The sequence below is a fragment of the Urocitellus parryii genome, chromosome 5 (genome assembly GCF_045843805.1).
Source record: "Urocitellus parryii isolate mUroPar1 chromosome 5, mUroPar1.hap1, whole genome shotgun sequence".
NCBI lineage: Eukaryota > Metazoa > Chordata > Mammalia > Rodentia > Sciuridae > Urocitellus > Urocitellus parryii.
This window is the reverse complement of record NC_135535.1, coordinates 41,707,432-41,731,193: the sequence shown is the minus strand read 5'-3', so window position 1 is coordinate 41,731,193 and position 23,762 is coordinate 41,707,432. Positions and strand designations below refer to the sequence as shown.

Genomic DNA, 23,762 nt, shown 5'->3' with positions numbered 1-23,762 from the left:
CAAGATCCCAACTCCTTACTTTTTCAGTATCTTATCCTTCCTCCAGCAGGCAGTAGTCTTTTCCCATTAAATCTGGGTGGGCTTCTGACTCATCCAAAAGAATAGAGAATTTATAAGACCACCCCAAGAGGGTGACAAAGGGTTAAATGTCTGGCCTGCTAGGTCTTGGAACAGACACCAAGCTGAGACCATAAACAGGTCAAGTTCTTACCACATGGCTGCTTAGGTGTCAGCTAGCTTTAATGACCTGTGCATGAAGAATATTCAGATGATTCCAATTTCTAATCTTCAAAAGCTAACCCAGTTGAAGCTCAATAGAGCAATAACGAACTACATAAAACTGGTCAGCCAAAACAATTGTCCTAAACCACGAGGTCTGGAGGGTAATTTTGTTATAATATGTCCTCTACATTCTCACAGCTGTTTATAAAATATTCACAATTTACCTTTGTTGGATTTACTGGTTTTCTCAAAAATATACAACATGTAGAAATGATAACTACAGAAGACTTAACCAAGGAGACTCAACTATTAACAAATTACTTAATTTGCTACATGGATCCAATATAGAAATATGGCTAGTACACAGCCAAGAGTCCAGATAAATAAACCTTCCATGTTCAAGCTCAGTGATGTAAAATTGGGAGATCCATTAGTAAGTATGCATCTCTGGAATATGTCATGAACTGGTAGAGTCAGTTCAGAACTGAAGAACCAAAAAAGGTAGGTACTGAATCAAAGAAAAAAATTATATATCAAAATAATAAAACATATGGGCAAAACCCTGGTGGTAGAAAGTGAAAGGAAATGTAGACAAACTGCTCAAACTGTGCAAATGCAGGTTGGATGGGCTGAGTGGTTGCCTTCCAATTCACTCTAAAGGTTCTAGGTTCAACAAGCCAGCTAATAGCAGAAACAGACTCGGCCTCCACTTTTAAAACTTGTAAGACTGGCATAATCAAAGTCTAAAATTCCATCTGATGTCAAGATAGATACACATCTCAAAAAAAAATCCTCAATGTCCAGGAACACTGGCAAATATTAGGGTGAAGATAGGCTAATAATAAAAGCATGAAACACAAGAAATCGAGTCAGATTTCATTTAGTTTTTAACCTGGATACCACCCAATGGTCAAAGAAAATATTCCAATATATAAAAAACAGGTATTTTTAAAAAGGAATGAAATGAGATTTTCCAAACTTAAAAGCTGAGTTAAATGCTACAAATGCTTTTTTTTTTTACTTTCTTATTTTTCCATAGCAAACATGAAAAAACCTTTTCAAAATAGGAGCATTAAGTTTAGATGTAGCATCAGCATATCAAGACACCTGTTACCTAAGCAAGACCTTTAAAAACAGTAATAAACAAAAAAACCTCAACTAGTTCTGAAATTCTCTCCAAAGTCAATTTACAAAGTGATTTCAACAAAATTCTAAGCATTATCATGTTTAGAAATCACATTTACTAAATTCTCACATAGAGGGATAGATCAGGTTCCAAAAGTACTTTAGATATTTGTTCAGGGACTTAAGGTTTTAAATCTAAAATTCCATCTTTCCCATTTTTGTTCATCATGTTTTATTCCTATAGAATAACTTCATCTATAATCTTATTGGATCAGTCAATTTCATTTATTTGAAGGTAGTTACAAGTATAGACTTGATAAGACTAGGACAAATATTAAGTATTGGATTGAATTTCAAAGCATTTGATGTACAATTTCTAAGTTTTTCATCTGAGAGGGGCTAGAAACACCCCAGAAACAAGCACATCCAGGACTTGCATTCTAAATAACATTGTCCACTGTAAGGAACAGATTCCTAAAGAAATGGCACATTCCAGGACTGGGAAAGAAAAAGCCAATGATGCTCCTAAAATCTTTCTTAGCCATAAAGTATGCACATACTCAAAACCCGATGTATCAAAAGCACACAGGATACCAATCGTTGAATCTGGGACAATAAAAACATCAAAATTAATTGTGATAGTATAAGACTTGCCAATTTTGATTAACTGCTAATTAAAATAAGCCTCCATACCAAGGAAAAAAAATACAGTGTTGAGGTAAATGGTTTATTATGTCTGCAGCTTTCTGTCAAACACGTCAGGAAATAAATAGTATATATCCATGCATATGAGAATACTCAACAAAAGTTAATATACAAGAATTCTTTCAACTATTATAATTTCAAAGTTAGAGGAAAAGTAATTCACATCATTAATCAGAGAGAACCTAAAATATCAATCTGGAACTTGACTAAGGAGATTCACAGCTCTGGAATCCCACCTTGCTCACAACTTCTTCACCCCTTCCTTATATCCGTTTACCTACTTTTCAATTTCTTATATATGACTCTGGGGTCATATATAAGTTGGGGTAGACTTCGAATGTTCTTGCCTTCCAATGGAAGGATTACACAATCATCACATTTTTGATTCCTCCACCTGAACTGCACTTTACAAAATTCTACTCATTCTTGAAATCTCTGCTAAAAACACTACACAATTTTTGAGTATTCTAGCAAAAACCAGAATAGCCTCATTAATTTTTTTTAAGCAACAACTTGCTAACTTTATCATGGAAATGTCATTAAATCTGTTAACTTCTGGCAGTTGCATTTTGAAGTGCTTATTGCCAATTCCTCCTCCTCCTTTTAGGTGTAAAACATGAGAAATTAAAAAGCATTGGTTTTATTTTAAGCAATACTACAGAGTTCTGAAATAATAAAAATCAAAACAGGTAATTAAAAGATCAACAAAAGCTATGAATGCTATTTCTAATATGAAAAATTTTTTAAATAAGATGACTTATTTCCTGCCAGCAATTTATTTCTAAATTGTTATGCCCTTGTGTCTTTTTTTAAAATATCATTTTATTTATTTTTATGTGGTGCTGAGGATCGAATGCAGTACCTCACAAGTGCTAGGTGAGCAGTCTACCACTAAGCCACAACCCGAGCCCCTGCCCTTGTTTTACACCAAAGAATTTTAGTCATTAAACTTATTTAACTGATAAATTTGAAAGTACAGCAGAATGTCAAATGGAAGAAACACAAGATACACAGTATACTAAGTACATAAATTAAAAATTTCCTATGGATGAACACTCCTCCTTAAAGAAAGTAATTTCATACACTAAGAATGTTCCCATTTCTCCAAAATTACATGGTGGTCAGGTGAATCTTCAGTCCAAGAACTTTATTTTTTTTTTTAAATCCAGTTTATATTTTAATATCTGGATTTTTAATTCAGTATACAAAAACTACCATCTATTAAGTTAATTTCAGTATTATTTCACCATTATCACTTACATTTACTTAGTGCTTTTAAGTGGCAAATTACCTAATTATGAACACTAATTTTTCAAAACAAAATTGCACTCAAGTATATTACAATGCAGATTTTTAAAAAACTGAATTACATATATATTTCTCTTTTCTAAAGTTCCTACAAAGAACTTATACTTGACTATTTGTTCCATAATTTTAAAATAACATTCGGCTTGGCTTAGTCAAAAATAAAAGGCTAAAAACCTTTCTAAGACTAAATCCATAAATGGACTCAAATTTTAAACCAAGCCTTGAAATCACAGCAAAGGATATTTTCATTAGTTTAACATTTCTGCATGGCATAAGGTTTTCACAAACAATCTAGTTTTTATCTTCATTTTTAATAATGGAAATAGTCAGCAACTCAGATAAATCCACAAATTCATACTGTCTTACAAGCAGCAGTAATATCAACACTGTTAATCCAGTTATCTCAGGGGCCTTATCATACATCAGTTATATGTTAACCTAAATTCACAGAAAAATAAAAATATTTCTACCAAAGATGTCTCCCTTTCATGTTTGTTGTTAAACGAGCTCGAAAGGAAATAGAGGTAGAATCCCATTTTTCTTAGGTACCAACTCACCAATTCCAACAATTAAGAAATTTTCACATCTAGATAAGAGTATTACAAATACTGCTTCACTAAACCTATATAAAAGAAATTACACAGATGTGACTTTCAGACATCCAGGTTAAACTAACGACTAATCAACTCTTTCTCTGCTTGTCATACTTGAATGACCATAAAATGACAGGTCTTATAAGCTTTTTAATAGGTGACTATATGGGATTTTACCATTTCTAATAGGAAAAAAAAAGAGAGAACTAACTTGATAGTGAATTGGTTAGTGGAAACCAAAAATTAAGCACATAAAAAGAAACTCTGAAGTGTCTCAAAAGTATCTGTAGCTACATTTTCAATAAAATCTGTCAGAATTATGGAATTCCTTTCTAGTTTTCAAATTAACTCTATCTAACAGGACTAGGGAGGTGGCTCTGTTACAGATTTACAGGTCACAGCGGACTAAGCACAGAACAGCCTGATCTAGATATCTGTTTTCCAATGTTTAAAAAAAGTATATTCATGTTTTTAAAAAATCCAAATATCACCAGTATATTTTATAAAATTAATTTCAAGTTTTATTAAGGATTTCAAATTACATATTTCAAATTTCTAGAATGGAATAGAACCACTTTGGAACTGAAGAAATGGCATAAATGAACACTGACATTCCCTGAAACTCCAATTTTATAAAGAAAACAATTCCTGTGCAGACCACACCGATTATTTAACAAGATGAAGTATTACTATCTTTTCACTTTGGCATAGCTGTTTCCTAAAGGAATAAAACAAAAATAGTGATTTTGTTGCTTCTTTCAATTCATTAAAAATGGGATTCTATCTTTAGATCAAAATTTTTAAATTCAGAAAAAGCTTGTGTTTAGATTATGGTTAAAAAAAATTACAGACTATCTAAGTCAAAGCAATCAAAATCATTTTGAAAATGAAGGAAAAAAACTATTATAATTGGTTAAGGATTTCCAGTAGTTAGTTAAAAATCTCAGGAATAGGCATGGATAATTCTATACAAATAATAAAATGTCTTCACATTCTAAAACCTTAATACTAAATTTTCAAAAGAAAACTATTACTTCTAAAAGTGAACTTAATGTAGTTTTATTAACAGCAGAAAGTCAAACCCTACTGTTGTTACAATTCATTTAGTTCACCCTCACTGTCAGACCAAAAGTTCACCCCCCAAAATTAACAGTAATAAGCCTGAGGTATTTTAAATGTGGCTCTATAGTCTCAAATTTAATTGCATTCCCCTTCCCCAAATGGTCTTTTTACCACTTTAGTCCCATGATCTCTATAGTATTTTGTTACAGTATGGTCATCTGATACCCTGGAAAAAAATCCTTGGACCTACTGAATAGTTCACTCATCCCATCCAATTTTCATTAAAATAGGGGCCATGCACAGATCTGAAAGAGTGTTGTCTGGCCAGATCCAGAAGAGAAGTGTTTTCACTTCATTTTCCAGTTAATTATGGAAGCCTGGTATGAAAAAAAAAAAATGCCGAATATCACTCTTGTGATACAAAACAGGCCCAAATTTTTAAGCTTTTAAAAAGGCTGAGAAACAGTTCATGAAATTTAACTTAATATGCCTTAACACATCTGTGAGGTAGTTAAGTAAACAGTACTACCCATTTTAATACACAGTAAACAGAAGCATGGGTAAATGACATACTAAAGCAATAAGAATTAGAATAAACCATACAGGCTTAGGGCTTTGGTTCTAGCCCAAAGGAAATGAAATTTAACTTTTTTGCTTTTTAAAACTATATCACATCATTAAGAGTCTTTTTTTTTTTTTTTTTTTTCCCTTCCACTTGGCTTATGAAGCTGGCATGCTTTCCTTCAATAATATGGTAAACTGGGCACAACCTTTAATCCAAGCCTCTGGGTCTAACCTGAATTAGTACAAAATTAAGACATTATCTTGTGAGAACTAAAATTATATTTGACATTTTTATTTTAGGCTGCAAAAACAAAAACAAGCAAACAAACAACAAAAACTTGAAATAGGCTCGTCAAATGATGTAAATTCATCCTTTCCAGGAAAGCAGAAGGTAGATCCTACCACAAAGAAAAGATGCTTAGTTAATGGAAGTTAAAATTACAAGTACACTTTATCAGGTTAATAACCTTCTGAAAATTATTTTATTCACCTCCCTGTGATAACCAATAACCAAATTATGAGTTAGGTTTCCTTAAAATTAACTACACTTCTTAATAATCCTAACAGTTATCGAGTTTGGTCTTACTGGAAATTCTTAACCATGTTTGTTATGGGTTTTTTTCTTCTCTCAAATGATGAGTTATATTAGTAAAAATTCACTACATTTCTGTAACAAATAAATGAAAAGCACAACTTTGCAAGCAGACTTAAAGTCACTCTTACTACCAGCTGAAAACTACTTTGGTTCATCAGGAAAAAAAATTAGCAAACAAAAAACATTTAGCTTAATTTAACAGTTGTTCATTTTTATAGTTGTACTCCAATAGCTACATGATACAAATATTCCAGAAGAACCAAACTGCAGCAATGAATGAACATGCGTGAGAATTTGTGCATTCAACAGATATGACAGAAAAGCTATAGTTAAAATGCTAGGTAGAACAAATTTGTCTTTAAAATATCAATTCCTTTCCTTTAAAAAAAAATTATTGAGTCTACCAAGAAAATACAAAAACATAAGGCTGTAAGTAAATAATAGTTGTGTATAGGCTATTACAGTGCAGGTTATCCTCAAGGCCACATACATCCTGCTTCACTGTTGCTTGCACTCTGCTGGGTTTTGATCCTTCTGTTAAAGGAAAACAACAAGTCAATCTAATTTCTACCTGCTTTAATGCATTTTAAATAGTAATTAACTACCTTATCACAGCATCTCACTTTCGTAAAAGATTTGCCAAATAAAAAAAGGCATAGGACAACTATGGCAAGTTATATTTTCAAATATTAGCAAATTGTTGAAATGCTAAAATAAACTAAAATTTCAAATTGCAGAATTAACTCAATGAGACACACTAAATAATAATCTTAAAAATATAACCAATTTTTCAATCATATTATCATTTATTTTTTGCCTTTTTTTGTATTTGAAGATTCTAATTCCATTCATATTTACATATTAAGATCCATTTATACCTATCAAGATTTATTTAACTTGATTTTAAATTAGCCTCTTGCTTGCTTATGTTGAAGTGCTCTACGAATACTTTTTAACATCAAGCAAATGAATGAACAGATCCTACATTTTAAATAATCTCTGGTAATTTACTATCTATTATTTGGGATATGACAAATTCAATTCCTAGGAATGAAGGACTTGAACTTTCAGAAACTAAGAACAGTGGTGGTTGCAAGAATCTAACAAATAGTACTGGTCGCCATTTTCCAAGCATTCTTGCACTCAGATCTCTTAAAATTGACCTTTGTTTATAAGATTTTCTTTGGAGGGAAAACATAAAAACACATTAAATTTTAACACTTAAAAACTGAAAAATAAATAAAAGCCCCAAATAATGTGCCATTAAAATAAAATTTTAGGGTTTACTTGGCAGAAAAGTATAAAAAAAATACAAAGAACCAAAAACAATGCTTCTCAGGGAAAGGTGCTCTGAAGTTTTATGTGAACCATATGAAATGACAGCGGGAATTAGAAAAGGGGAAAAATAAAAGTTACACAGACAATGGGGTTTTATATTATTGACTGTAATGAAGAAAATTAAACTTCATAATCTTACTTTAGCCTGCCACAAATTAAACAGAAAACACCACTAATTCTGCTCACCTTCGAGTCATAGTCTGGATCATTTTCCTCATCTCCTTCTTCTTCCCCTTCCTATATTAAAGTTCAAAATGCATCCATGAAGTAGGTATATAGTAGGAAAAACTGGCTCATAACGTAGGGAAAATTTAATACAAGTTACTCTATGGATCAACAGATTTTCATGATTACAGAGTTTGGTGATAATGCAATTTAATCTGAAAGCTTCTATTATGAAAAATTTCCCAACACAACTTGAGACATCCAGACAGCTTTTATTGAAAAGATTTACTGCAGCCAACGTTGAAAAAGTTTACTGCAGCTTTTGACTTCTTCAAAGAGCTGATAACCCTGCAGCAGAACAAAATTATTTGAAATAAAAAAAAATGTTGCTGAGTTTTACAATTTATTTATTGAAACCTTATACATACATTGTTTGGCTGTAGAATTCTAAAATCATACTTTCCAAAATTTATCCCAAATCACATAATGATTATATAGCAAAGAAATACATAAATCACTCAATTTGCTTCTCAATGTCTTAAACACAGAGAATTGTTTGCTCATTTGGTAAACATTACCTCATCCGCTTCTTCACCTTCTTCATCATACTGAAAAGAGAAAACGGGATTAAATGTGGATGAATAAATCACTTGAGAATACCATCAGTAACAGCCATCATTTTCAACACCTTTTATATCTAAAAGGGGGGAGAGCTTTCTCTTACAGTGAATGATTAAGCTAATCATATATTAGCTTTGGGAAATCAGTTCGGTGCTATCAGATAATTATTACTGTAATTACTAGCCTGTATTGAGGTGTGAAATACATTGCAAAAAAAAAAAAGCCTAAAACCTATTAGCAAAAAAAAAAAAAAAAAAAAAAAAAAAAAAATCCAGAACATTAAAGGGCAGCCTAATTTTATCTGTTAGCATCATGTAATATTTTCTTAGAGAAAAATTCTGTTATCTTAAAACACCAAAGAAGTCCTAGCTGTTCTACATGGAAAAGGCAAGAACAATATTTTTAAAACTCAGGAGAGGCTGAGGCAGGAGGATCTCAAGTTCCAAGCCAGCCTTGAAAACCCTCAGCAACTTAGCAAGACCCTGACTCAAAACATAATAAAAAGGGATATAACTCTGAAATAGAGTGCCCTGGGTTAAATCCCCCAGTACCAAAAAAACAAAACTAGGAAAAGATCTATAGGATAATCAGTTATTAGCCTCATTTTGAATTATTCTATATCCCTTTAAAAAAAAATTAAACCTAATTCCTGCTAATTCTGACTCTCATACCCACACCAAACTATTTCATTGCAGGGCTCAAATTTACTCACATCATCATCATCATCTTCAATAGCTTCTCCAGTGAAGTATAACACTGATCTCGGGATTATGCGCTCACGTAAAAAGTGACCAATTTCAAAGTCTGCAGCAAGAATAGCTTCAGCATCATCATCCTGTTTTTTTTTTTTTTTTTTTTTTAAGAAAAGCACAAAATTTAAGAATAAGCTGTAACTTAGTTCGGCATATGTAAGATTCAAGAATTTAAATAATAACAAAATCAGTGGTAGAGCAATTGCCCAGTATGTGTAAAGTCCTGGGTTTAATCCTGAGCACCACAATTTTTTTTTTAAAGGCCAACTTTATTTTCTACTTTTTAAAAAATACTTTAAAATTAAATAATTTAAATTAGCTCATAAGTAGTCATCTACATGTGCTAGGTTTATAGAATTTTAATAAAAACTAAAATAAGTTAGCAGACTAGTGTTCATGCTAAGAATAGTTATGGCAAATAGAATTTAAAACTGGTTATCAGTTCTTTTCTGGTTCAAACATAAAATGTAAAAGCAACTCTTGAGTTTTTCCTTTGGAAATATTACTGAAAAACTAAGAAAAAAAAATCTCATGCTTTCGTAAGTAACAACATTAAGTATATGATAAATAAAAGGATATAAGAGACCACAGAATATCACTTAACACTTCCTAAGGGACAGTACCCAAGCAGCTCTAAGATTTTAAGTCATTATTGCAAATGAGGAGTTACAGAGTCCTACTTAATAAAGACAATAAACCAAGTCAAGTCAATCTAGGATTTCTATGTAATAGCAAAACACAGTACAGAAATGACTGACATGATTGAGAAAATTTCTTAGATCTCATTTACGTTTAGATACTTACCAATGAATTAAAAAAAAAAAAATTTATTAAGCCATCAAGATAACACACCCTGATAAACAAAAATGTACTGGGAAGGGGCAGACATGGAGGACTATGAAGAAATCCTAAATGGAGATTTCTTATAAGACTGATTTTGCCATCAATATTTAGAAATATACTAAAACTGCACTTGAAGACAAACTTCAAGCCATCAACCGATATAAAAATAGAATAGTGTGAAGCTCTTTTAATGCTCCTAAGTAGTTCTTACTAAAATGCACACACTGATTTACATTCCCATCGTTTGTCCTATAAAGGGTGTTTTTAGTAGGCCAGTTAATATTCTTTTCAGACAGAAATACTTTTTGCCATTTGCAATATGGCTTATGCCTCAGTCAAGAGTGTTCCAGTTCTAAAGTATTCAAATTAACATAATATTTACTTTCCCACACACATAAAACTATTTAAAACTATCTCAATTAATTTAAATTCAAACACATGGTCAACAGAAAAGCAAATTCAAAACATTAACTGGCCTACACTGCCTGTAAGGACTTATTCACGGTTTTCATTAGATCATTTTGTATACATTTTTGGTTCTTAGCCACAGGCCACAATATAGTCACCATATGAAATCATATATCCATTGGCATAACAAACAAAAATTAAATCCCTAATAGAAAAAAAACTGTCTAAAACAAATGCTAGCTGTGACCACACTGTCCACTTTTGAAGACCAATGCTTTACTTTTATATGTATATGTAATAAACAGCTCAATAAAAATTCAACTTACCAGATCTCCACTGTCAGGAACTGAAAATTTGAGAAAAAGAAATGCAAATGAGTAAGAAACTAAACAAATTTCATAATAAAATAGTCGCCAATATCAAAACTGAACCTCTACTTACCTTCAGGAGGAGCAAAAAAATTAAAGAAAGAATCATTGGAAACTGTTTTAGTCACGGTACGAACTGTCCCTCGTCCCTTGTGTTTCTGCTTCTTCTTAATAGTTTTCAAAGTGACATTCTTTCCTTTTTTCCAATCTATCTGGCACCTAACAAAACAAAGGAGGAAACAGCACACTTTGAATTTTTTAGAACTGTTCTATTTTAATATCAAATTTGAGAGAAGATAATTGGCTTATTAAATGCTTTCTAGAGCAGCATAATGAGAGACATTTTATTTCTAAACATTTTTAAAATATACTTACAATTAGCAAAAACACAGTATAATAAAGATAATAGTGCACTCCTTTGCAGAGATGCGTTGTTGTCATGGCAAAAAAAATAGTAGGAAAATTGGGCAAAACATTGTACTGAAATGTTTGGCAATAAATAACACACATATGTATGCATCAAGTACACACAATAGAAATACCAAGTATCACAAATAATAAGTACAACAAAGAGATATAACGCTATTATGGTCTAGATGTGAGATGTCCCCCAAAAGCTCATGTAAGACAATGCAAGAAAGCTTAGAGGAGAATGGTTGGTTATGAGAGCCCTAACCCAATCAGTGAATCAATCCCCTGGTGCAATTAACTGGGTGGAAGGTGAAAACCAATAGTGTGGCTGGGGAGGGTAGGTCCCTAGGGATGTGCCTTTGGGGCATATATTTCATATCTGGTAAGTGGAGTCTCTCTGCTTTCTGATTATGATGTGAGCTGCTCCCCTCCTCAGTGATGTTCTACTTGTCTTCAAGCACCAAGGAATGGTGTTAGCTGTCTATAGACTGAGACCTCCGAAACTGAGAGTCCTAAAAACTTTTCCTCCTCTAAAGATGTTCTTGTCAGGTTTTGAGTCACAGCATTGCAAATCGCTAACTAAAACAAACACTGTGAAAGTAGTAAAATTAACTTACCCTGTACAACCCATAATTTCGGGTCCATCAAAAGAAAAGGGATCAGAATCGTCTGGTTCTGACCTCATTCTGTATGTCTTTGTCAACACTTCATTTGTGAAATATTCATTGGGTTCAAAGTGAAATTCTAAGATAAAACTCTTAAAAAAAAAAAAAAAAGCATAAAAATTAATTTAACTCTTACACTGTGAATTTCAGTGCATAAGTAAATAGCTTAATCTATGGTTTAGTGTATTTTTTGGATGGGTGGGGGTACTCGAGATAGAACTCAGGGGCACTCAACCTCTGAGCCACATCCCCCACCCTATTTTGTATTTTCATTTAGAGACAGGGTCTCACTGAGTTGCTTAGCACCTTGCTTTTGCTGAGGCTGGCTTTGAATTCCCAATACTCCTGCCTACTCCTGAACCACTGGGATTACAGGCATGCGCCACAGCACCCAGCTTAATCTATGGTTTTTAATAAGCATATACAAAATTTTAAATGTTTTCCTAATTTTGAAACATAATATGTTAAAAGCAAAACAAGGCACAAATAAAATGAATATAGTTTCAATTTACAACTATCACACTTAAGTAAACGGTCTGACCAAGTCCCCCTTTTTTCTAAACCTCTCCCAAAACAGGCTTTTAAATGAGACTAGAATTTGACACTAGCAAAAGCTCAACTTTAACAATCTATAGCCTATAGTTATAATATTGCCAATTTTTAGGAGAGATTGTTAGCTAATCTTTTCTCGAGGAGGAGTAGGGACCGTCTAATATCATACATTTTATGAAATTCCTATGCACATGATTTTTAATGACTAAGAATTTACTTATTAATATTACCTTGCCATTATTTTTCTTAATCCACTTTAATCCAGGATCATTAACTGTATTTTAAAAACAAGTGGAAATTCATAGGATGGGAAAGGAAAACAGCATAAACAATGGCAATATCCAAATATTTACTACAATTAAGAGTAACAAGTTATCAGTTCCGTCTCGCTTCCATCTAACTCTTGAACGGCACCTAATTTTAAAAACTTTCTTTTATCTACCTGTTAGCATGTTACAAAATTGAAAATATTTCAAAGTTCTTTTACCATAGGCTGGCCAGCATCTGAGAACTTCACTTTAATATCTTTCAAGTGCTTCAGAATAGGTTCGTCATGTTCCTAAAAATTAAAATAATAATAAAAATGAGTATCTAACATGGCATTTCTGGATCCATGTTCTGTTACTACATGAACCCTAGCTAGGATGTAATATCTTTCACAGCAAAGTTTTATATGACAATTGTAAACCTTAGGACTCTCCAGATTATGGCCTATACTGAAGCCACTTTATACTATAGTTCTATTTCCACTGGTATAGAAAAAGTGACTAAACAGAGACAAATCATCATACAAGCTGAATAGTCTAAAAAATACAATACCAAATCTAAATAGGGCATCTCTGCTTTGAAAATGTTTCTTGATTATAACTGCTGCCTTTTCCTTTTCTTTTTGTTAAAGTATAAATGCAGTAAGCAATCATGAGACCATTTTTTTCTTCACATGACTTCCAACAACCAAAAGACATGGCAACAAGTACTATAATACAGATGGTAGGGGTTCAAAGAAATGCTTGAGAAGCAATATTTCCCAAAAAAGTAGTATCTGTATTGGTTTTCCAGAGAATAAGACAATTATGAATGAGTTAAACACACCCTTATAGTATTCCTTTAAAATGCAAATTTCACTTGAAATTGTTCTGATTTCAGACTGAAAGGTCTTGACAGCAATACAATTGCAATTAAGATTCCCTCCCATTTGCTATCTCAAAATTAAGCAAAATAAAGAAGGTATGAGAAAGTGTCCGGTCAATACTGATCAAATATTAATGAGATCTCTTTCATTATTGAATATTTGAAAGATTACACTCATCAAAACTGTAATTTTCCTTCTATGGATGACTGCTACTTCAATCACCAGAACCATATAAAATTCAAAGGTTTACCCGGGCAGGTAAACTGGTATTTTTATGACTAAAATTACCTGAACCATGTCACTGAGCAAGTCAACATTCTTAAAAACAGTCAACCAAAATTCAGGAATTCCTTTAGGGTCTTCTTTTTCTTCATCTTTTTTCTCATCTTCTATCTTGGCCTTTTCTTTCAGCTCCTCCTTGATAAGTGATAGTATATATATATATATATTATTGAATACCTAAAGTGGTATGTATACACAGTGGAATATTATTCAGCATTAAAAGAATAAAATCATGGCATTTGCAGGTAAATGGATCAAGCTGGAGAATATAATGCTAAGTGAAATTAGCCAATCCCAAAAAACCAAATGCCAAATGATTTCTCTGATTTAAGGATGGTAATCCATAATATGCTGCAGGGAGTGGGGTGGGCGTGGGGGGATATGAAGATTAAATAAACTCTAGATAGGGCAAAGGGGAAAAAGGGAGGGAGGGGTAGGAAAGATGGTGGAATATGATGGTCATCATTACCCTAAGTACATATATGAAGAAACAAAGGATGTGACTCTACTTTGTGTACATGCAGAGATATGAAAACTTGTGGTCTTTATAAGTAATATGAATTGTAATGCATTCTACTGTCATATATAACATTCTCTTTAACTTACAGTGAACTAGATACTGAAATAATAAATCTATTATCACCAATAGTTAACTTTTAGTCAATGAACTTCTAGTTTAATTGTGTAAAGACTGCAATTTATCCATTCTAAACCTTAATTTCAACAAAATAACAGCTACCACACCTCTCCAAAAAAAAAAAAAAAAAAAAAAAACTATTAGAATCAGGAAAACCATTTTAGGAAGATAAATGAAAAACAAAGACTTTAAAAATACAGTAAAAAGGAAAAGCTAACAAAATAGTAAATTGTCTAATGCCTTACCTTGATATGTTCTTAAAGTATTATACTCTCTTTATCAATCAACATTTAAAATAGCAATGCTAGAGAAAAGCAGGGTCAAAAAAACACAACACTGGATTGGTGTCAGTTCTGTCATTATCTGTTGCAAGTTACTTAAAAGTTTCCAATAGAAAAATGGAAACAGTCTTTTGTCGCCATCACAAAGTTCAAAAGAACACACTATAAATCTATAAGCCTGAAATACTACAAAAACACAAGGAAAAAATGATATTGGGTACAGCTGGAGCCAGGTTGAAGTGGTTCATCTACAATATGCATTTTATAAAAGAAAACGTTTCCTAACAATTCTAATATTTCTGACAACTGTAAAAATATACTAAAAGAAAGTTGGTACTAACCGAAATTTCCTCTTCTTCATCTGGTTTCCATTCACATTCTTCTTCTGTAGGTTCATAAATTGCATTAATGATCTCAAATCGCTAATTAAAAAAAAAAAAAGCTTTCATAAACACACTTGTAACAAGCTTAAAACTAATGGTTTCTCACTAAGGACTCTTATAGATTTAATTAACAAACATACCACAACCTTAACTGTTACTATTGATGGTTTCCCCAAGTACCTCTAACACCCACTTTAGTAAGCTGTACAAAGACTAACCCACCTCCAAGAGTGTTTATATTTCCAGAGCTTGTACTAATTTTAAATAAAGTAGTAAAGAGAGAATTATTACCTTATCAAATAGAGGCTGATAGAGAACAGCATACTTCCTTTCAAGATCATGAACTTCCTCATAGAATTTGGCTTCTATCTGTGCACATTTAACTTGAAGGTTTTTGAGAGCATTCACTCGTCTTTTAACTACCCTAGGCAAGCTGAAAGGTCACATACAAGTTACATAGCATCATAGTAACACACAAATCACACTTCTTTAATCATCATGAAATTGAAGCAAAGGAGTGAGTGAATGAATAAGTTCCTATTTGAAGTAAAAGTATATTAAAAGAAATTAAACCTAAAAGATAAGTATATTGGCCCTAGACTATATAAAACCAGGTAAAGTAAGTTTGTATTATACATCATATTGTCAACCCTAACGTCTTTAAATTGTAATCAAGTTCAGAGCTGGACTTGTCATTGAAGGCATCTGAAATGAATTACAATGACTACTTGAATTTTTTTTTTTCCCTCATATCTGTCTCACTTGTACCAATTTGGGGAAAGCACAGAATATTTACTTTAAAGAAAAGAATATGGTATTACTTTCTATTTAATTTGGAATTACGTTAAATAAGAATATATTATCAACAGAGGGCATAAACTTTTAACAGATCTAATGAGAAAGAATTCATATACGATATACTATGGGCCACTGATTTTTAAGTTATACTTAGGTTACAAATCAAATTTATGAACCCCTCTACTACCCAAAGAAATGTCACTCAAAATTTACCTAATTTCAGGAAATCTATGCAACAGATGCAGAATCCAAGTTAAAATTTACTACCACAAACAAATTTTTGTGGATCAAACAATTATCATACTTAACCACTACTTTAGTTAAGATTATTAGAAACAAAAAAAAATACTGAAAGATAAATTTTCTACTTTATAATTAAAAGTTAAAAACAATATTCTGTCAATATGGTAAACTACCATGGGCTTCTGGCTTTCTCTCCTACCCCAAAATTGCCTCTGGAAATTTTGCCACCAAAGAGAAAACTACTATTGCAGGTGCCCATGCACACAGACACATATACATACACACACACTCTATAAGTCACTTCTGAGTAATATCAAAGGCTATTTAACTGGTATAGGGTGATAAGGTGGTTTGCAATCTAGGGAGGGGATGGCTAGAGTATGTAGCATTGAAGATAGGCAGAAAAAATCATTTCTGCAAAGAAAAATTTAAAATCTCTGCTCTTGCCTTGCAACACTGTCTTGTATCATTCAAAAGAGCCCAATGCCAGAGTTCCTAGGGTAACAGTCAGTCAAAGCCAGACTACTTCACTCCTTTACCCATGTATCTAAGTATAATAGATCAGACACCAAAGGAGACTGCTTCTCCCCCAAGCAAACCAGAATAATTGCCTGGAATTGTCAACCAACTCTGAGTCTTAGGCTCCAAGTGCATTCAAGTTATCCCCTCTCTCCAAGAAAATGCCATAGACTACTTCTGACCTTCATTCTTCCCAATGTTTATTTTGAGTAAATGACACTACACTACCCAAGATGCCTGAGCCCAAAAGCAAAAAACAAACAAAAAAAAAGTTCATGAGGTTGAAAAGTTCTCCCAGAAGACAGCATTAAGTAAAATTGAAAAGATATGAGTTATGGATGACAAAAAAGTAGCAACAGCTAAACAGTAGGGGGTTGACTATTACAACAAATGATTACAATTTCCCTTTTCTTAAGAAAATCCTTACTCATCAGTGGTATTTATTAATATCAAAAACAAAAGAAAATTATAAAGGTGTTCAATAGAAAAAAGCAAATAATCATCAAAAGGAGTCAGACTGATAATGCTAGGTTTCATAAGAAACATTATGAGAAAAAACTTAATTAAAAAAATTTTTAGTTGTAGATGGACAATACCTTTGTTTAATTTATTTATTTATATGTGGTGCTGAGTATCAAACCCAGTGCCTCACACATGCTAAGCAAGTGCTCTACCACTGAGCCACAACCCCAGCCCTAATTTTTAAAAGTTTTAAGAACTATCAATCTAAAATTTTATGGCCAAATTATTCACATATGAAAGCAATATAAAAATTGTATCAAGAACATCAGGCTTGAAGGCCATACATACATATATTAAAGAAAATTCTTGAGAAGGTAAAACAAGAACACAGGTAATTCCATAAGATATAGGTGATCAACCAGCTTAAATTTTTATATTAACAGTAAATTTAATAAACAAACAGGGGTACATAAACCTAGGTATTAAGTTATGATACATTACTATAACTTAAAACAGAATGTATTAACTTCAAAACCATCAGAAGACAGCCTGATGGAAAGTATAGGAGGATGATAAAAAGAAATAAGTACAAAAAATTTAAAAATAGAGAAAAATGTCAGTGGTAAATTCAAAGAGAATGTAATTTTCAAGAAGCATGAAGTTGAACTTACTCACAAAGAAGCAAATATCCCTACAAGACGACAAAAAAGAAATGTCAGTCTTAAAAAAATAAATAAAAGAAAGCGGAGATAGCTATCATAATATTAAGGGGGGGAAAAACAGAATTTATGGCAAGGGAAAAAAAAAAGCTAAGTACAAGTGAATACCTCAGTACAAAAGAACAAGATATATACATTACAAACAGAAAATATCTAATAATGCAGCTTCAAAATGTACCAACCCAAAACTGATAGGATTATAGGGGAAAAAACAGATAAACTAGAGATCTTTAACATATTGTTCCAAGAAACTTAGATTAAGCAGGTACTCAATAAGCAGAAATGATGAGAACCTGAACAATAAAATAAGCCTGAGCTATTAATTTCAGCATGTCTTCATACCCGACAAATATAAAAGTGTTAAGGCAATAAAAGACAGATTTTTACAAATAAACCAAACTGTAAAAAGGAATAGAGCAAACTAAACAAATACATGTTAACATTAAAGCCAGAAATCAATAAGAATAATATAATTTTGATTAAACAAAAATATGTAAAAGGAAATGAAAAGCAAAACTAAGGTTTTAAGAAACATTACCAAGACCAACACAACTAGTGAAACAAATTGAAAAGCAAAATGAAAAGATTATGAAAAGGAAAATAATACTTTTCAAAATTTATCATAAACTATACTAGTCAATTTAAAACACAGATAAAATACATACCAGTTTAGAAGATAAAACTCTTAATAGACACAAAAAAGAATGTGAATAAACTGTGTTAAAAGAAAAAAAATGGTGGCCCAGGGGTTAGGGTTGTAGCTCAGTGATAGAGCACTTGCCTAGCCCGTAAGGCACTGGGTTCAATCCTCAGCACCACATAAAAATAAATAAATAAAATAAAGGTATAATAATACCTATCTATATGTCTATAACTAAAAATGGTGGCCTCAAATTCCCCAAGAGCTCTAATCCCCAAACTCCAAAAGCCCCAAGTATAATTTAGAAGAGTTGTATCAAATGTTCAAGGAAGAATGAATTCCTATTTTACTAAGGTGTTTCAAAACACAGAATTAAAAAAGTAATTGCAGCTGCATTCATTCATTAGGCAGTTTTGGAGTCTTGACTCCAAAGCCTGTTAAATATTATCACTCTGTGAAAGTTTCTTTGTGGAAGCACAAATATACATCCATGCACACATATGAACACAAGCTATTTCACTAATGAATAAAAACAGAATTATAACTATACAGCAATGTAACACATGATAATTAAGTTTATTCCAGGAAGATGGCTAGTTTGATATCTAAAATATGTATTACCAAAACATACATTATTATACACTGAACAGATTCAAGGAAAAAGCATTTGAATGAACACAGGAAAGGATGGCTTAAATAAATAGAAACTGAAGACTGAAGATGTAGCTCAGAGGTAGAGCACCTATATAGTATGTGCAAGGGCCCTGGCTTCAATTACCTGTGACAAACTTAAAGGGGGGGGGGGACTGAATATAATGGAGTTTTTATATTAATTCCCAATATGACTAGAAATAAGATAAAGATGCTCATCTGTAATGCTAATGTTTAATACAGTATTTAAAGACAGAAGAATACAGTATGATCTAAGGTAGAAGATTTGAGCTAAAACTGCCATTATTTACAGATAAGCTCTTTTGTCAGGTCTGGTGGGAGAACATAATTACAAAAACAAATTCAGTAATGTTACTGGATAGAAGATCAACATTAAAACAACAATAATAAAAAAATCGATAGCATGCCTCTATATATCAGGAACAGTCAGCCAAAACCACAACAAAATAAAATTTAAGAAAGCAATACATTTAAAATACACAGAAATGTCTGAAAAAAAAACCTCTCTGATAAAGTGAAATTATAAGACCCAGAACACAATATAAATATGCAATATTAAAGATACACTTCTCTTATTAATCTACAAATTGTAATTCCTATCAAAATTTTAGTGTTTTTAAATTTTTAAAATTTTGGGAATTCTGATGAACTTAATTGTCAAATATGTGGTAATGTTGTGTCAATTTTATGATTATGTTTGGGGATGGGGAAAGATGGAAAGAAGCAACTTGCCTTGTCAGATAAGAAGACATACTATAAAGTCAGAGTAATGAAGTTGAAAATGACGAAAGAATACACAAAAAGGCTCATGAAACAAGAGAGTGTAGAATACTGTGTCTGGGGGTGGGAGGGTATGGAAGGAAGCAACTTGTCCTACTAGATATTAAGACATGACTACACTGTGTAAATAACAAAAAGAAAGACCAATGAAAGGAAGTGCTGCTCAAAGACAAATGCAAGTGTTTATAAGAACGTGATATGCAATAAATGTGGAGGGGTACACAAGTGAAATGGGGGAAAGAAGTTATAGTTTAGTGTTCTAAAACCTAGCCCCCTGGGGTAGGGCACGGATGTGTACTCACACCAAATACAAAGGTGGCTTCTAGAGAGATCAAAGACCTAAATGTCATAGGAAATGTGGAAGGAACTACGAAAGACTTCTATACATTTCAAAAATCGAAGCCACAGGCAAAAATTTTAAAAATAATTAAGGATTTGTTTAATGGAAGACTCCAAAGATAAAACTTAATAGAAATTATACAAAATATTGTTTATAATACCTAAAGCCAATATGGGAATAACAGCATCTAGAATACAAAAGGAATTCTACAAAACAAGACAGTAACCCCAATAGGAAAATGGACAAAGGGTGCAAATAGGAAATCTAAAAGTCTCACTATCTTTATAAAAAGCAGCTCAAAATTCATGAACAATCAGAAAATACAACAAAGTGCGCCCATAACTCTTAATTTGGTTTAAAAATAAAAACTTAAAAAACCCTATAAATCTGGATGATGCCAACTATTGGCAGAGACACAAAGATAAAGCAATCCTCATGCACGGGGCACAGTATTTCTGGAAATCATGCTAGAAATACCAAAAGCTTGCATCTCCTACAGTACTAATGATCCCACTATACATAATGTACACATCCAAAAGAAAATATGCACGATTTCTTTAAAGGAGATGCACAGGATGCCTATCACAATAGAATCTGTGTTGATGAAGAGAAGTCCATCAAAAGGTTCAAAAAACAAACAAACAAAAAACAGTGGACACATATCACAGAGAACCAAACATTTAGAAGCTAGTAGGTAGTGATATACTAGATACTACCTACTTATGTACTAGATACATAAGACCTATATCCAATATAACTGGATCTTAAAATCATAAAGCTGAGTTGTAAGTTTAATAAGATATTCAGGATATTGTTAATTATTATGTCACTAACAAAATATAAGAAATCGTTCTTCTAAATCTATGCATTTCTAACAAACCACTAAACAAATCTCAGAAATGGTTAAGATCAGTGTATCTCCTGTGTACTTAAACTAAAACTTTAAAAGATCAACTCTAAATGGGTGGTTCTAAAGCAAAATTCTAAACTTCCAATAATCCTATACTAGGTACTAGCAGACATTAGGTTTCCACTATTGCATACATAAATCTTAGACGGTTTAAAAAAACAGAAATACCTGCAATGCTGATTATAGAAAAGATAAATAAGGAGGATGAAAAAGAACTTGTACCTTTCAATGTATCCTGTTGGTGTTTCTACCAGACCATCAAGTCTTTCTTGAAGAGCTGCAAGAATCTGAGGATTTTGCATCATCTGAACAGTCAGCTGACGCGCTTTAAAAAAAAGGGGGGGGCATTGAAAGAAGGCTTTTATAAAAATGTATTAAGCTTTTTTAACAGGATAGTCCAATCGTGAAGTTTTCCTAATTGGCCTATATATAAAATGCTTGTGTAATAAGAAATGGGCAGGATAAGCTAAAGAAAACACACTGTAGGAAAACCCAATGTTTAGGAAAGCTCAGAACAATATTCTCTCTCATTTCCTATTCTTCCTAGTACCTTGTTTCACCCACCTTGTACTTTGGAAAGCTCAAAGCTTCATCCAGATGCCTATCTAATACTGTTGACAGTCCTTTGAAGGCATACAACACGTTAAAAACAAATATAGTGACAGCCTGGGATAAAGACGGAGGAATGACCTGGATGTTCATGTTTGTGTAATATACTTGTGTGTATACAAAGGAAGTTAATAGTTGAAACAGTCAAAGGTATAACTGAAGCCAAACAAGTTTTGGTTATTATTGTTTTTTAAAAATTATTAAAAAAAAAAGTCCAAATCTAAGCCAAATTTATGCAAAACAAATAATATTGCTCTTTCTGTATTTACCTATATAGATATTATACAAAATTGCCATTAATTTTTCCCAATTATGTTCCAGACGGTCAAATTACTTCTGATATTAATTAAATCACTGGATAACATACAGCTGTAGTAACTAAAAGGCATTTTAGAAACATCAATAATGTCCACTGAGGACACAGTCTCATCTGTTTTAAAAAAACATTGAAAGATGAAAGCTATAAGTTCTAGAATCCTGTCACAATTTACTTTCATCTCTGGTTTAAAAATGAAAACATGAGTCATCTGGTGCTTCAATATTTTTGGCCCAGATAACAGGGTATACCTAGAGCAGCACAATTCCCTACTACTGCCACTTGTTTTAAAATTATGTGCTAAAGTAAATTTTGAATGATTTCTATCTACATTTAATGAACTACTTTCTTCTTGTTTGGAAGAGTTGAGTTTTAGAAAGGCATACATGCTGCATGTTTTCTATATTAAACACTAAACATATTAAAGCACTAGCAAAGTCCCCCCAACCCCACCACTTGAAACATTTCTAAATTTAGATAAAATCCACACAGCTCTTTAGTATAGCCATACTATGTGCTGCCCCAGCAGTAAAGGATTTGATGAGTGATTTCTGATGAGTCATTACATTCATTCCTGACTACCTCCTTTGTTTCTCCCCTCATCCTCCCTCCCTCCCTCTTACACTTACACACACACACACACACACACACACACACACACACACACACACACACACTCTCACTCCCTCCCTCTCAAACAAAGTTACTGAACTGGAAGTATGGATTAGTGGGCAAAGGACAATGTAGAAGGGCCCCATTTTTTTTTTTTTTTTGATGAAATGGTACTTATTACTCTCCTCTAGAAGTCCACTGCCAGCCACCACTGGCTCCTAAAGTAATTTAAAATAATACCTTTGATTTTTGTTTCTTCACCAGTTTCTTCTTCTTCTACTTCTTCAACATCATCCAAATCTTGATCAAGTTCAGACTGTTCTTTGCTACAATATCATAGTATCACACCATGGTTCAAATGTACCAGTTACAAAAAAAAAATTATAAAAACTTAAATTCATTTTCTAAATCAATATGCTTTCTTTCAAAGATAGGAAATTCAAAAGGTAATTCAGTTTCTTAACTTCATAGGTAAGAACTAACTGGAAGTACATAAACTTTCATTTAAAAGCATCTAACCAATTATAAAGTTTAGGTAAATGTGTTGGTGATATAGTAGTGAGCACAACTGCCTTCCAATTATAAAATACATAATTCCATCTTTAAAAATGTAGTTTGGGCAATCTGAGGGGAATGTCCTTTCAGGTGGCATATGCTTTTGACCTAACATCATCTATTGAGTTCATTCTTCCTAGTATGAGCATCCTCAGTTTATATAGGAAGCAAAACACAAAGTCTACCATTTTCTAGCCTACCTTGTAGCTAAATGTGGCAATATGACTGTTTTGGCAGTAAGATAAAAAAAAGCAGAAGTAGAATAGAACTTAGGAAGAATCCTTAGAAAATAGTAGATAGCTAGGAAGTCCTTTTTTTTAATCTCACTTCTTTCCTTCCCCCCTAGAATATGGATTTGATTGTTACAGTTCCAGCAGCCACACAGAATGATGAACACCCAGAAAATGTAAGCCACCAAGATAACTATAAAGGAGTTGGGAAAAATAGAAGGACCTTGAGTCCTTGATGGCTGGTGGAGCAACCATACCAACCTGTAGTCCCTATCTTTGGACTTTTCTCCTTTTTCTTTACTTCACAGTAAAGACGGAGAAGAACTGTTAAGATATCTAAGCCTA

General features: G+C 32.5%; 1 protein-coding gene across 3 annotated transcripts in view; it reads right to left on the bottom strand.

Moving 5' to 3' along the window:
* Positions 1-2,065: 2,065 nt before the first annotated feature.
* The window catches only part of Nap1l1 (nucleosome assembly protein 1 like 1), a 35,930-nt gene continuing 14,233 nt past the window's right edge, over positions 2,066-23,762 (bottom strand). The window contains exons 2-14 of one of the 3 annotated variants that reach the window (XM_077798296.1): positions 22,873-22,958; positions 21,318-21,420; positions 15,304-15,445; positions 14,971-15,051; positions 13,718-13,846; positions 12,785-12,856; positions 11,698-11,837; positions 10,743-10,888; positions 10,628-10,647; positions 9,011-9,133; positions 8,256-8,285; positions 7,699-7,749; positions 2,066-6,708 (exon numbers count right to left, since the gene is read on the bottom strand). In XM_077798296.1, the coding sequence (XP_077654422.1) occupies positions 6,673-6,708; positions 7,699-7,749; positions 8,256-8,285; positions 9,011-9,133; positions 10,628-10,647; positions 10,743-10,888; positions 11,698-11,837; positions 12,785-12,856; positions 13,718-13,846; positions 14,971-15,051; positions 15,304-15,445; positions 21,318-21,420; positions 22,873-22,958 (1,159 nt within the window). In that variant the 3' untranslated portion in view covers positions 2,066-6,672. Of the gene's footprint in view, positions 6,709-7,698; positions 7,750-7,933; positions 8,026-8,255; positions 8,286-9,010; positions 9,134-10,627; positions 10,648-10,742; positions 10,889-11,697; positions 11,838-12,784; positions 12,857-13,717; positions 13,847-14,970; positions 15,052-15,303; positions 15,446-21,317; positions 21,421-22,872; positions 22,959-23,762 lie in introns of those variants that run through there. The other 2 variants (XM_077798294.1, XM_077798295.1) reach the window with 2 other exon arrangements.